The 16126-nt window shown below is 41.1% G+C and overlaps 1 protein-coding gene across 2 annotated transcripts in view; it reads left to right on the plus strand.

Annotated features, from left to right (window-relative positions):
* The first annotated feature begins 951 nt into the window (after positions 1–951).
* Positions 952–16126, plus strand: part of LOC124168041 (medium chain reductase/dehydrogenase ucsI-like) — a 44085-nt gene continuing 28910 nt past the window's right edge. Inside the window, exons 1-2 of one of the 2 annotated variants that reach the window (XM_046546140.1) lie at positions 952–1050; positions 3300–3598. In XM_046546140.1, the coding sequence (XP_046402096.1) occupies positions 3390–3598 (209 nt within the window). In that variant the 5' untranslated portion in view covers positions 952–1050; positions 3300–3389. The other variant, XM_046546139.1, reaches the window with a different exon arrangement.

Below are 16126 nucleotides of genomic sequence, written 5' to 3' on the forward strand. Positions count from 1 at the left end.
ATGTAAAATACCAACACTTTCCATTTTCACATACTAATGTTAAAGTTTAGCGTGTGAAGTTGGCCTCTGCTTGTAATTACTATGCTACAAACTTAACCTCCTCGGTCCTGGCGTATTGCATACAATACATGAACGTTTGAATTTTTTCACTGCTTGGCAAAATGAAATGCCTGTATTGGAACTAGTTCCGTGCGTCCTAACTGATGACAGTATCATAAAGAAGCGTGATTCATAGAAAAAGCTAATGTTGTTTGCTAGCATCTAATTAACCCAGTGGCGGATACAGATGGGGGGCGCAGGGGGCGCGCGCCCCCCCTTGCGGGTCCGCATGTATTGCCGAACATTGCAAAACCACAATTGTAACTTTTTTATATCATAAGATGGCATTGTCTTTTACATGTGTATAATCACTTTAGATAAAATTTTCATATACTTTGCCTGTGACTTGATCATCTTTTATAACGATAAAATTAAAGACAATTCAAGATATGTTGCGCCCCCCCCTTGAGTTTTTTCTTTATCCGCCACTGAATTAACCAGAACTATATAGACATGTTCCGGGACTGTGGAGGTTAAGCGGTCTAGTATATAGTTAATGAAAGATCTGGACAGGGCCGATTTAAACTGTAAGCTAAGTACGCGGCTGCGCAGGGCGCTTAAGCGCTCAGACAAATCTTCAGTACTAATCCTACTATCTCCCAGGTTAATTTTGAGGGGGGCGGTCGGAATGTAATTTGCTTACACTAGAAAAATGTCTATAACAGGCCCTGGCTCTGGATTATAATGTATCATGAGGTCGTTCCTTTGTTATAACACGCAACACAGATCTCTTTTTTGCATCGATTCGAAGTTCCCACCGTTATCAACTTTCGACGCTGCTGGCGGCTCGGCGCGGCTGAAACCCCAAACGCAAGGACGCTGCCGTGCTGCCGCCGTCGTAGCCACGGCGGCGAGACAGCGGAAGTGACGTCGTTCTCCCGAAAAGCCTCCCCTCCCCATCCTCAGTCGACCGCCCTTCCTTCGCGAAGACAGCAACAAGTAAATTGGTGGGTGAGTAGAGGAACTTCAGAGTGATATCGCCCGTCGGATTGGGCCCGCCTATCTGCAGTGCAGGCGGGCAGTGAAAGGCTTCTGCTGCCGTTCCTTCATTCTTGCTAACTCCCACGATTTATTCCCCGCTTCCGAAAGCAATATCGAGATAAGGAGAGAGTCCTCGAGCGCATCTGTTGCAGGGACGAGTCGCCTCTCGCCCGCCGGACCACCTCTCTCGCTCTACCGCGTGAATACAAGTCATCTCTGAATCACCTTACTCGCCGCTCCAGGTCAACAACTGCTCGCTATGCAACTTCCCCGCTGAGAACTCAGTAGGTTTTAAACGTTCGCTGGCGGGGAATACGCGGTGTTGGAGCGGCGATTTATGGACTCATTTCCCCCTCACACTCGTCGCGTTGTCGGGCAGAGCTTGGTATTTCTGCATACCTTTATCTCACATGCAGCTCCGCTATCCGTTGCCTTAATGCAGCGTCAATCGGTGATTCAGATTTAGTACAGTAGCTCACGACGTATGCGACCGTGCCAAAGTAAACCGCAGTACAAATAATTTGCACAATCGTTTACTGTTGTTTGCTTCTGCTGATTTGAACTTTAAGGTGGACTGCACATGCGTGAATAGCAGTTTAAAAAAATTTGATTCGGTAGCTCAGTAGGTTCGAAAACACCCCCATTAAATAGCGATCGCCGTTTCATATCGAAATCTCGAATTGCGACGGAAATCGCCTCTTTTCCGATCGACTGGGTGCGTTCAGCGGCGAGGGGAATCAGCACCATTGGTGCCGAGTCGCGATGTATATCACCTCAACCCGTTGAGTGCGCAGTCAAGTGCTCTTTCTCGCTCTTCCCGATTGGTACTCGGCCCTCTTGACTTGAAGTGCGTTTCTCCGTGAATATTTGTCGCGAGAACGAATGCTGTCGTCATCAACGCTATGAAGAGGAGGGGAGGAGCTTCTATCGATTTCTCGCATCATTCAGTGCCGATGCACGGAGGAGGCTGCGGCTGGGTCCACGTGAACTGCTCCAGTCGCTGGTGAACCGGTCACGAGAGCGGTTCTCTCATTGACCTTTCTCGAGGAGCGCGATCACATGTCATATTTCCTTAGATTAAGTGCTCAGTATTACCTTCATGTAATTTGTGGAATTTGATATTTTTAGTCGTCAACAATTTCCAGACGAAGGTTGAAGATTATCGTTCATCAGTTGTTAAATCTTTTACTATGTGATGTACGTAATCGAAAGATCGTGTCGAATGGGAATGTGTCAATGGACGTGTCGGCCAATTTTACCCGAGAATATTAATACCCATAGCAATATTAATTAGGGCTTGTGCTGAATGAAAGTTCTAAATTAACGTTATATACTTCGGGGGCGCTCTTTGCATGTACATTGCACCTCAACTTTGCAACCACAAGGAACATGGTGTCTTTTGACATTCCATAAATAGTGCGTAGTTACTGAAACGAGGTCAGCTTCGATTTGTGGGTGATTTTTTTGTGTGGTATTATCGCGTGTCGACCCTTGTATGAGGTTTATGAGAACGAGGATCAAGAAGTGCACCATCGTCTACTGAGTTGAAATATAAACAGGAGGCGCTGACGAGGGTTTTCTCTGGTGTAAAAAAGTCTCTCATCGTAATTTGACAATCATGTTACTTATTCCTTTGCTAATATCCTGCCTTGATCTACCGCTTATGGTGGTGTTGTGGCCCCCCTTCAAAGGTAAAATTATGTCCCGAGTTGACAAGTGCTCTTTGCGAGGCCGAGTCGAGAAAATGACGACGAGGAACAATTTCATAGAATGATACCCTAAAATTAGCGAAGCCAATTTCACCCACTGCGTTGATTTTCTAGTCTCGTTAAAGTACTGATGACGGCAAAAGCAGGAAAAACTTAAAATTCTTTGCGCAGCAAAATAGAAGTTTACTATTCACAGCCAATATTTAAAAAAGAACTTCTCCTTCAGTGACTCTCGTGGGTCAAGCACGGAGTTATTTTGACGAAACGGAACCAGCCAGGAGTTGTTGGTGTTTTGTTCGCGGTCGAATATCTCATATCGACCTAGTTGGGAGTACGAGGGTTGTGTGCACGAGAATTTACCATAGAGGTGTGCTCACGTCCGTGGGGTGACTTTCTTGCGGTTGCATTGACCACGAGGACCTGATATTGGTCGCCGAGTGAGTGACCACAATAATATCGGTGTACACTGACCACCCTCTCCACCAAAAGTGAAATTCCCATTCCCTCTAGGAAGTGCAACACCTGGTGGAGAAGCGACCGCTCCAGCTTGTGTTCAGTAGGTGCACAGCAGATTAGGATATCTTCGCTTTGGATAGCAGGATGGTGCAGCAACCGCCTTTGCCAACGCAGGCCACCTGTCTTTTGTTCGTGGGCGCAGCGCGGCGTCCGAGCTTCGTGGTGGAGAATTGCCGGGTTCGGCTGAAGGAGTTGGCGCCGTCTGAGGTGTTGGTGCGGGTGCGGCTCGCCGGCCTCTGCGCCTCCGACGTCCGGCGATTCATTTCCGAAGACGCTCACGACGAGTGCGCGCTGTGAGTACCTCATTTGTTTTCTCTTAATCACTTTCGTGACCACTACGATCTTGTAAACAGTCGATGCGTAGCAAGGGACAAATCGTGAATATTTAATGCGAGGATTCTCCAGTACAGGCAAATCGATCCGAATATTTGGGGAAAAACCTATGGTTTAGGCTGTTGACAAAAATTTATATTTGTGACGATATAATCTATCTAATTCATAACTTTTCAATGCTGTTCCTCGCCAAAGGAAATATATATACTAATTTGCAAATATTGGGAAGAAGTGGATCACTCTGCGCTCACCGCCGTACTGCGGACATTTTTGAAAACAGAATTAACTGTGCCCAATCTGACAACGTATATTCTGTTCAACGGGACAAAGACTGGGGCATTATGCAGGGGCACAGAGTAGATATATCCCTACTCTGTGGCAGGGGCGCAGCTACGAATTAAGGCTAGGGGGGGGGGGGGTTAGGCGCAAGTAGACCTGGGCTGTGTGCGGTATACCCGCCAGGATAAGCGGATGGTGCGGGGGCCCTCCCCCAGAGAATTTTTAAGATAAATGGTTCAAAATGGTGAGTTTTATGGCTTTCTGAGGGATATTTTATTAATTATTACACTCTTTTTTAAGTAGATATATTAATCAAATTAAGTAAAATGGATAAACTTAAAAGTTTCTCTCAGCTCTGGGGGGGTTTTATCCCCCAAACCCCCCTCGTTGCGCCACTGGCCTTATGTACTTCCTCTCAATGGGCAAAATATTGGTATCAACATTGCAGTAAGAAAAGCTCCAAATCATTTGGAGTTTGCTCAAACTACCAGCGTCACACATGAAGCGAAGCTGTCGGCCTTCCATGCAATGGCTGGAAGCAATTTCTCGCAGGCTACTATTTGGGTGGAATGTCAATTATTCACAAAACACTGGACAACTCAACAGCTCTAATTTACTCCTGTGCATATTGCAGTCATGCGCTCTTATAAATTTGGCGTAAACATAAGTGCTCAAAGTTGGGTAAATTTGGCTGGAAACTTACTAAGAAGCATGGCCTACTCATTGAAAAAGTCTCTTTGTTCCAGCCTTTATATCAACTCACCAACCTGTCTGTTTGTCTGGTACAAATCTTGTAACTCAAATTTGACTCACTTCCTGTGAAGCAAAAACGCTGAAATTTTGCACACTTCTTCATTTCCGATGACAATACATGAAAATATAACTTTTTCTCTCCAACCCCCCTTTTACCACCCCCCAGTCAACCTATAGCCCGCCAAAACATGTTTTTGATCTAAGAAGTTCCAAATGGTCGATTTTCGTGTTTTGCGACCACAGTAAAAGTTATCCACTTTAGGCATATCCACATAGTAGGCATTTAAAAGCATAGGGGTGGCATTTTGAAACATAGGGGGCTTACCATTCACTGAAAATTTAATAAATATAGTGACTTTTTTAATACGTCACTTTTGGTTTTTCGGGGTCACTGAGTTTTTTTGCTTTGTGTCATATATAAACGTTGCTCATCCCCTGTAATCTAAATATAAAGGCTGGTTTTAAAAAAAAAAATTTTTATAAGAGCTTATATTATTTGGTCTTACTTAACGCTCACGTTGTATGGATTATACCTGGTTCAAAATCGGCTTTTGTCTTAAATAACATTATTGGTGAAGATACTGAGATAAAATTTTAAGACGATAGCTTTAGATTTAAACAAGTAACAAGCGCCGAAAAAGGCCAATTGATCGGGAGTGATGCGTCTTCTAAAATCGCATACACATTCGCTATGAGGTCATTTCGTATTTCGTACTCCTTTTTAATCTCCCCTTTCTTTAGAAAGATGGGAGCCCTGGGACCCATCGAAAATTAAAGACAATTTCCCCCCGTCAGATTTTTATTTTTTAAAGTTATTATTAACCGTACCACCGAAAAAGGCCTTTTATATTGGCCGTACACTTCGGGACTTTTTAGACTAGTTAACATTTAAACGTACACGGACATCCATGCTCTGGGTAGGGACAACCTACCCAGGCGGGACTCGAACCCGCGCCCTCTTGTTTGGTATTGGCGAGAACTTTACACCGCTGCCACCGAGATCGGAGAAGCAATTACCTCAGGAGGGACTCGAAACCCCCCGGGTTTGGATAAATGCTCAAAGTTGTGTAAATTTGGCTGGAAACATACTAAGAAGCATGGCCTACTCATTGAAAAAGTCTCTTTGTATTATTTGGTCTTACTTAACGCTCACGTTATATGGATTATACCTGGTTCAAAATCTGCTTTTGTCTTAAATAACATTATTGGTGAAGATACTGAGATAAAATTTTAAGACGATAGATTTAGATTTAAACAAGTAACAAGCGCCGAAAAAAGACCAATTGAGCGGGAGTGATGCGTCGTCTAAAATCGCATACACATTCGCTATGAGGTCATTTCGTATTTCGTACTCCTTTTTAATCTCCCCTTTCTTTAGAAAGATGGGAGCCCTGGGACCCATCGAAAATTAAAGACAATTTCCCCCCGTCAGATTTTCATTTTTTAAAGTTATTATTAACCGTACCACCGAAAAAGGCCTTTTATATTGGCCGTACACTTCGGGACTTTTTAGACTAGTTAACATTTAAACGTACACGGACATCCATGCTCTGGATAGGGACAACCTACCCAGGCGGGACTCGAACCCGCGCCCTCTTGTTTGGTATAGGCGAGGACTTTACACCGCTGCCACCGAGATCGGAGAAGCAATTACCTCAGGAAGGACTCGAAACCCCCCGGGTTTGGAGACCGATGCCTTATTCATCAGGCCACTGAGGCCAATTTTCATTTTACTTTCAAATTTAAAGTTATTATGAGCCCATCCTACGTCAAGAAGAAATGGTTTTAATGGTAATGCTCGTGGGGGGACTAGAATGTACGCGTGCAAAATGCTGCCTCGATTACGTTGCCGGGGAGATAACCACGGGCGTGTGGAGAACTTATCGTGCGCCAAGTACACCAGAGATAGTCTTCTAATTACATCGGAGCGAGATGATAAAAGAAAAAAAACTGTAACTCTGTGAAGTGATGGAATCAGTGGGGAGTACCGAATGTTAAAATAAAACATTGACAATATTTTGGAACTCATGAGTCTTTTATAAAGTCCAATGATATATGCTATTGTTGTATATTTTGGCCTGGCCAAAATAAGAAATAGAAGCATACATTGTATTTGTACTATGTAACGGAAGGACATATTGTATATGTTTTGTATTTTTACTGGCCTACGGCTTATTGTATTCGAAAGATCGTCTGATTCTGCCAACCCATGGGCATGCCGTGGGACTGCTCGTGGTTGAACTCCCAGAATCAGGTTCATTAGGCTAAAAAGGGAACGGTCACATAAAACTGCATTTTTCTTCTGGAACCTGTGGGTGGAAACGAAAATGTATATACAGCGTAAGAGCAGCGTAAGAGCCCTTCATTGCATGTCTTCTCCTTGTGGGAAGATGGATGGACCTTTTTTAATTTCACGGATGAGCGAAATGTATCAATTGAGTTTTATTTTACGTTTTGTCAGAATTACGTGATAGAAAATTACTCAAAATTAGTATATTCAAAAGGAAAATAAGTCTAAAAACTAAACGTAGTCTTAATTTGTACGAAAGAATTTTTATAAAATTTTATTATAAACGTATACATTTTCTTCCAAGTAAGGTGTAATAATTTAAATATGTTCAAGAACCTACCTAAAACTTATTGGCCTGCTATCGCTTTCTCTTGCAAACTTGATAATTTTTTTAAGGAACTAATAATTTTAATGTCATCATCACTGGTCAACAACTGCGCCCCCTGCGTCCCCCCTATTCTAAGAACTTCCTTAATACTTACTCGGTCGATCCATTTCATCTTCATCATTTTCCGGTGGCACCAGTTCGAATGCTACCACTCGTAGCTTCTATGCACATGTCAGCTTCCAAGCCAAGCTTCCATAGAGAAACATGCTTCATATGTATGCATCTGATGAATTCTTTTCTTACTTTTATACTTGTATTCTCAGCAATAGTTAGATTCATTATTTTTAGAATACTCTCTTCGCCTGTACTATTCTACTCACTACTTTTTCTTGCTTCGTCCGTCGTGGGTAATTCGGCCTCTTAGGTAGCAAAACTCTTTCACCTCTTCAAGCTTTTGCTTTCCTAGTTTAATGTAAGTTCCTGTCTCCTCTATTTTGCTCCAAAGTAATATCTTGTTTTTGTTTTCATTGATTTTCAGTTGATATTTGACTAATTTTCCATCCATACTATCCCATTCATGCATCGTCCATTCGGCTTTCTAGTAAGCGAAACCCTTTCACGTCTTTACTTTAATGTTTTTTACTAGTTAAATTTTTGTCCCAAATTACTCTATTTTGCTGCAAAATATTATCTTGTTCTTATTTTCGTTGATTATTTTCAGCTGATATGTGGTAATTGTCCTTTCCTTACCTATCAGAGTCTTCTTCAAATCATTGTATTCTCGGCTATGGATGCCATACCCTGAAAATTTGAAGATGAGATTAAACGAACTATAAGTTTTCTTGGATGTTACACTATTACTTTTACCACCTCTTTTTTAAAGAGGGCGACCCGGGTTTCGATGAATTATCATAATCTTCAGGCGAAAATTATGATCTAATTGCGCATGAAGATGATGATAATTTATCGAAACCGGGGTCGCGCTCTTTAAAAAAAAGTAGTATAAGTAATAGTTAACATCCAAGAAAACGTATAATGGAATACCACAAAGTTAGTAATGAGTTAGTTAATGTTTAAACGAACAATGCTTTCCCCCGAAAAGACCGGTCGAGTGGTAGTGTTGCAACCTCTAAAGGGAAGTTCGCAACATAGCTTCCTCGCCCCCCCCCCCTTCCGTCTCTTTACTCCCTCCACGGCTTTGCTTCTGAGTCACTCAAGTACCCACAGCTATCGTGAGAGTAAGGGACTGAAGAAACCCGCGGAGACAATGCATGGAGTACTTTACTTTCAATCGAGGTCACTTTGTTCGGCATTGGGCGCAGCCGGCAATCCCTTTCAATCAAAAGGACACTGCTTGTCCCAGTAATCTTCCCGTGAGACTGACTTCCTATCGTAATCTCTTTGGATACCATTCCTCTCTGTCAATGAATGAGTCACGAAAGTTGCAGTAGAGGATTTTGCATTCGTTTTTCCAGCCTTTATATCAACTCACCAACCTGTCTGTGTGTCTGTATGTTTGTCTGTTTGTCTGGTACAAATCTTGTAACTCAAATTTGACTCACTTCCTGTGAAGCAAAAACGCTGAAATTTTGCACACTTCTTCATTTCCGATGACAATACATGAAAATATAACTTTTTCTCTCCAACCCCCCTTTTACCACCCCCCAGTCAACCTATAGCCCCCCAAAACATGTTTTTGATCTAAGAAGTTCCAAATGGTCGATTTTCGTGTTTTGCGACCACAGTAAAAGTTATCCACTTTAGGCATATCCACATAGTAGGCATTTAAAAGCATAGGGGTGGCATTTTGAAACATAGGGGGCTTACCATTCACTGAAAATTTAATAAATATAGTGACTTTTTTAATACGTCACTTTTGGTTTTTCGGGGTCACTGAGTTTTTTTGCTTTGTGTCATATATAAACGTTGCTCATCCCCTGTAATCTAAATATAAAGGCTGGTTAAAAAAAAAAAAATTTATAAGAGCTTATTTGGATGTGTTTTCTCCAGTGTTGGTAAAAGGGAAATGGGGATAAGAGGGAATAGTTCAACCAATTGCGTTTGACAAACGTGACGAGAGGTTAAAACATTAAAAGAATTGAGAAAAAGTAACTGGGTTCAACTACAGTTACCTCGCAGGAAAAGTAATCTATCAGGAGTACAAATTACCGATTTCTAAAAGTAATCAATAAATATATTCTTTTTTAAGTGCGCTGTTGCTACGCGCCGTATGGGGTCTATTACGCCCCCTCGAGAAATTGGAATTTTGTAATAAACTAGGTATCTTAAGTCTTAACGTGTGATTATACGAACTTTTCGGTCAATATTATTTTTTTAAGGAACGCTATTGCTACGCGCCGCATGGGGTTTAAAATACCCCACTCGAAAAATTGGTTCCTTACCCTGGACCACTTCGGACTTGTCCGGATTGTCCAAAGGATTAATACGGGATTTGAACCCGGTAACCTTCGGTCAGTATACCCACTAGGTTATCCCGCTCCCTCGATTTCCAATTCGCGAAAGTTGAAAAAAAAAAAATTATTAGTGTCGGCAAGCCGCACGTCACAAACCGAAGCAAACTTCTGGCTACATGCCTGACTGGCACAGAAAAAATGGTGCAGCGTTAATTTTGAATTGCTTGATTTGACCGTTGTTCGAACAATTACTTCTGTCGTGAGAGGAGTGCGTGGGATGTCTCGTATTTCGCCTTGCTCTGTGACTCAAGTCACGTCTCCTGGCTATTAGTGGGCTCGTTCCCTAGTCTAGTGATGGCAAATACGACTTTTTTTTGTGAGTCTCTGGCTTCTATAGAAAAAAATAACGTGTAATAGACACCATCTACCATTTATCTGATGTACTAACTGATGGCTTCCGGATTCATTGTATTGGAATTGAGATGAGTGGTCGACGTCTCTTCCTGAGTTTACTTCGCAATTTCATCTCATTTATATATATCGATGGCTAAGTTCTAACAACACGTATCTCAAATTCGACCGGTTTGGGACAGGTATCTTCAACATAGTGTAATAGGATTAAAAAAATGAAATACAAGCGAAAAACAACTCTTTGTTTGAAAAGGAATGCTTTTTCAGTTTTATGAACTGTTGGTTTTAAAATTCAGTTTACAGAAGTAAAATTATTAATCTTTTTTTTTGCTCTCCTGAAAAGTTGCTATTTTTGGATATACTATAAAATCCACTTCCAATCACTTACTGACAGACCCAGTACTAATGCTTGAGGTGAACGAGACGAGATACGACAAAAAGTCATGGAATAAGCCCACTCTATAAAATCGCCTGAAACCCTTGGAAATTTTGTCGGAACGCTAAACGCTAAATAGGGTGGTTTCCTATTATTTTTTTATTGCCTAAATCGAAAGATTGTTACTCCTGAAGTACGCATTTCACGCTCTTAGATTTTCGAATGACGATATCTATTTTTCGCAACTAAACGAAAAGCGAAAATTTTCAAGCGCGCGAAAACGCGACGGCTAAGTAGGAATGATGGGAAAAGTCCGTGTGACGTATTTCTGGTTCCCGCTGCCGCCCCGTGAGGTGACCTTGAGACGAGGCTTGAGTGCTGATATGACGCAGGCTGCTAGTAGGTAGCAGAGTACCCTGCTAGCAGGTAGCGCTTGGCTTAAATATGGATTATTACTACCTTATCAAACGAAGGAAACTTGCCGACCTTAGACAATTTTAATAAGTGATTATTAAGAGATGTTTCTCTGAGCTCTGTGACTCATGCATGCATTGGTAATCTCAGACGATGTAAAACTCCTCTCCTCTCGTGTAGAAACTAGGCCCCTTTGACGTCACGTGGAGCGGAATCGCATTGGCGCCAATCTGGCCGTTTTCAAATGCAGTTAAGATTGACCATTGCCATTCATCTGAACTGGGATTTCTAAAACCAAATAATTTGTATATTATGAAAACCCTAATGGTGGGTAACGAATAGCAATCAATGCATTTCGTTTTCTTTGATGAAGGAAACTACCCTATTATCTCTCTGTTACGGTGTTGCCAACCTCCTCTACTCTTTTGGGGAATTTGGGGGGGGTCAATGTATCGACGTTAATCAAGAAACTGAACATCGTGGAGAGGCTTGAACCGTTTGCAGTCCAAATTTCCCATTTGGGAACGCTACGCCGAGATTTCCTTTTTGTTGGTCACTGTTCCCAACCAATTTGGCTGTCAACAGTGTGTTGCAAGAATTTTCGTGTCAGTTTTAGATATTCATTTGTAAGTCACAGTGTGGCAGTAAGGAATAAATTAAGGGGAGGGGATATAGTGGTGGAGGAGGGCAGATTTAGGGGTTTAATGCGTTTTAGAAGGTAAAGGGGAATAGTTCTAGAGATTTTGAAGCAAGCTATCGTCCATCGATGCCAGAGATTTTTCAAAAGTTATTAATCCAGACTTAAGAATGGGGGTAATTTTCGAGTCTTTCTGGATGTCTTTGTTCCGTACAAAACCACGGAGCCCCAGCGATCTTTCTGACGATTTTATTTTCGGTGATTTGGTTCTTTTTGAGATGAGTTTTTGCCGCCATGAGTCATACCGGAGAAGAGTAAGATAGTAACGCTTTAGCATAACCTTGTAAAGAATAAGTTTCGTTTGCAATGAAAGTGTGGAGTTTTTGTGGAGCAGGGGACCAAGCGAAGTAGCAGCTGCCATCGTTTTCCCGGTGGCAAAGGTTAGATGTTGCTTCTACCTCATTCGTTGGTCCAGAATGACGCCCAGGTAGGTGGCTTTTTCGGCTCGAGGAATTTCAATATTGCCATAGAAAATTGGTTCTCCTATGGAAGGCCGGCCTTTGGGCGGCGCGAGAAGTTCACGTGCACACATTTGCGGGGTTTTGCAGGTAATTTCCAGGAGTCGGCCCTCCCATTTGGGAACATATTTATAAAAGTTCATGAAAATTATATTTCTTATCTGTTATCACTTTTATGGCTTTTGTTATGTAAAGAAAGCATAGAAGTATTTTTTAAGTGAATTGGATGACTTGTGTATACATTGGTCGTTAATTATACCTTTTCAAAATTGGTTATTTTCATCACATCTGTAGTGAGTATGCAGTTTATTCGATAGTTTCCCCTACACTCGCTTTCCAGTAGCAAATCCTCATTTATTCAAAAGATCAATACATATATGACATTGTTAAACTTAGTTTTTGGTCGAGTGTATATTTAATTCTCAAGCAATGGCAAAATTTTGTGGTGTGTTTTCATTTGGGAACATGATTGAAGACGCATTTAAAAATGTTTGCTCGGGTTTTCTTTCATAACACCTCATAGTTAGTTGTAAAATAAATAGGCTATGCAAAAATATATAAAAAATCAGTTATTAAGTTATTTCCGTTTTTAAAGGGTTAGTGGCACCGAAGTCATTTTGGCAGTCATCACTCCACACCTTGTAACAGTTGAAAAGCCTGGAAGCCAAGAACTGTTTGGTAGTCCTAGGATTCAATTTTAGTGGATTAGATATCACCGAAAAAGAATGATCTTTAAGGAGCAAACGGGAGACAAAAATTATAAAAACTGGCAGAGTAACCAGAACAGACCGCAGGCCTTTTTCGGGGTATTCTGGGGGGCAGAGTCCACCCTACGAAAGAAAGCGAGTGATTTGAATAGGAAAGGGATTATTTGGAAAGAAAAACATTACTAATAAGACCATCTGAAGTAGTCGATTAAAAAACTACGATTATTTTTATTGTTTAAGCGCAAACTTCATCTCCACACCTGGGAACTTAATGGCCCTGCACCCCGACTCCCCCTCGAGGAAACGGGAAAATTTTTGCAAACTGACATGCCTGGAAATACATTTTACACCTTTAAACACTTATAATTTGTGTTTCGCTCGTAATTCTGCGGGAAATCATCACGGCAGGGAAAACATTAGTATACTATTCAATTTTCTGAGGCTTTCGGGGGGGATCAATCCCCTCATCCCCCATAGTTACGCCACTGGCTTACATGATGTTATTTTACTGTCCCCTTCTTATTCGTATGATCTTAGGCATTTTATTCTCATTCTATCTTTAAAGAAGTGGAAAGGCATGTGGATTAGTTTAAGCATGCTTGCAGAATATCGTTTTATATAAGGTCATGGTATTGAAATAATTTCAATAAATTGTAGTAAAATAAAGGTAAACATAGTTCAATAAATGATGCTCACCTGTCTTAAGGCCACTCATCGTAGAATAACACCAAAACTGGAATCTTTCGTCATCAACAATACTCGAGATTCAAGAGAGAGATGAAAAACAACTGATTATGTTCAAGCGCAGAATGTATAAGAGTACGATAAAAGCGGTGCTCACCACTTGGGGACACTCTTTGATCAGAAAATGATTTAAAAAACCAGATGTATCATATCATATGTACTAAATATTTCAATGAACACCGCCAATTACGCATGGGTACTTGAATCTTATTCTAATAGGGTAGTTTCATTCATCAAAGAAAACGAAAGGCATTGATTGCGATTCGTTACGCACCATTAGTGTATTCATAATATAAAAATTATTTCGTTTTAGAAATCCCAGTTTAGACGAATGGCAATGGTCAATTTTAACCTCATTTGAAAAAGGCCAGATTGGCGCCCATGCGATGCCACTCCACGTGACGTCACAGGGACCTAGTTTCTATACGAGTAGATAGGAGTTTTACATCCTCTGAGATTACCGATGCATGCACGAGGCACAGAGCTCAAGGAAACATCTCTTAATAATCGCCCATTAAAATTACCTTAGTTGGGAAAGTTTCCTTTGTTTGATAGGGTAATAATAATCCTTATTTAAGCCAGGTGGTACCTGCTAGCAGCCTGCGTTGTATCAGCGCTCTAAGCCTCGCCCCAAGGTCACCTTCAACGGCGACAGCTGGAACCAGAAATACGTCACACGGAGTTTTCCCAGCATTCATACTTAGCCGTCGCGTTTTCGCGCGCTTGAAAATTTTCACTTTTCATTTAATCGCGAAAAATAGATATCCTCATTTAAAAATCTAAAAGCGTGAAATACGTACCCCAAGGAGTTATAATCTTTCGATTTAGATAATAAAAAATAATGGGAAACCACCCTATTGCTCCCTGAGGTTTAAATCTTTGAGTTTAATTAAACGAGAGCTTTGAGCGGGTATCGACAATACGATTGCCCAATCTCACCCATTTTGAGATATATTGTTTCAGACAGTTATGATCGCACATTTTCGTCTAACCTTAATTGTTAATATCCTTAAAATCCATGGTATTAAATAAAATGTCGAAAAGGCTGGATACCGAAGAAAAACCGTTTTCATGGTAACTGCAAAGTGTATTCTTAAAAAGATTTGCGTTACCAAAGCTCAGTAACAAAGGTGTTGCGACCCCATGTTTATGGACAAAAAATGCTTAAAATAATGTCCCCTACCACATTCTGAAGTCTTACAGATTCCTCTTGAAACACCCTGAATAGCTATTTCTTTCAATAAACTGGTATTTGCTCCGTAACCCTGCTGATACAGTCGTTTTCATGGTGTCTCTCTCGCCTCTGTAAGTACCCAATCTCTCCTCCAACGATCTCGAATGTTTTGCAATTTCGAGTTTATTTCACGATGGTGTTTAGTACCGATGGCTGCCGCTAGTCATACCACTCTTCAAAGACTCCGTCCGTACGTGGCCTGCATTTTGTTTTGCTTCCGAAGGAAAGCAAATAAATTGGACGGAGTAGCGATGGGTGCACACGTAGAAATAACAAAGAATGGTCTGAAGATCGGAAATGCTGCCTTCTCTCAGTAAAACGTACTTTTTTGAACGTTTGATCGCGGTTTACGGTCACAGTTGGTTGCCTGAATTTATGGTTTTATCGTCCATAAAACGAAATCGCTCTCGTCTCTACCTCGCGTATACAGTGGAGACTAAAAAATAACGCAGCGATCCTTGGTGACTGAATGCATCAATCTAGGGGCGGATCCAGGATTTTTTTCTGGGGGAGCACAAGGGTATTACAGGACTTCTCATATTTGAGATTAAAAACTAAATACAGCAATTACTGTAGAAAATATTCTCTTTATTTTGATATGAAAGTAATTTGTATGAAATTAAATGACTGAGGCTCCGTAACATAAACTCCGACCCTTAAAAAATATGCAAGATTTTTAATACGGTCCAATTATCATTGCGTTTATTTCGTTTTGTATTGTGAGGTATCCTTGTGCCCCCCCAGAAAGAAATCCTGGATCCGCCCCTGCTCCGTAATACACAAAATAAAACGAATGTAATGATAACCGTATTAAAAATCTCGTCTATTTTTTAAGCTTTTGAGGGAGGCCACGTTCCCCCGTGCCCCCCCCCCCTAAATCCGCCTATGCATCAATCCTAGGAACCACACACATAAATTGAGGTATAGTTCATTGATAAATCGATTGTTCACGATTTCACTTAATATAAAAATAAACGTAGTTTTATTCCACACAATATTTATTAAAAACTGGACCCCAGTAATTTTGTTCGGGGGCTAGGGGACCAAAATCGGGGGGGGGGGGGGGATTTTTTAAAAACAAGGTATTAAAATAATTTTAACACTTTTCTTAATAGAAAAAAACTTCATTTTTCAAAGAAATGTTTTGTAAATTTATGATTTTTAAATATTTTGTTATATTTTCTGAAGCAGTGTAGTTAAGTTTTTTCTTATTTTTCGGGGGGTGGGGGAAGAAAGGGGGTCCACATCCCCGGACCTCCCCCCCTGGCTACATCGCTGTTTTCAGGTCATTACAAGAGGTAACAGAACAACCGCTCAAAACCGGTGAAGTTTTCAATAAATATCGTGTGGAATATGACAACATTTATTTGTGAATCTTTGATT

This window comes from Ischnura elegans, chromosome 11 (genome assembly GCF_921293095.1).
Source record: "Ischnura elegans chromosome 11, ioIscEleg1.1, whole genome shotgun sequence".
Lineage (NCBI taxonomy): Eukaryota > Metazoa > Arthropoda > Insecta > Odonata > Coenagrionidae > Ischnura > Ischnura elegans.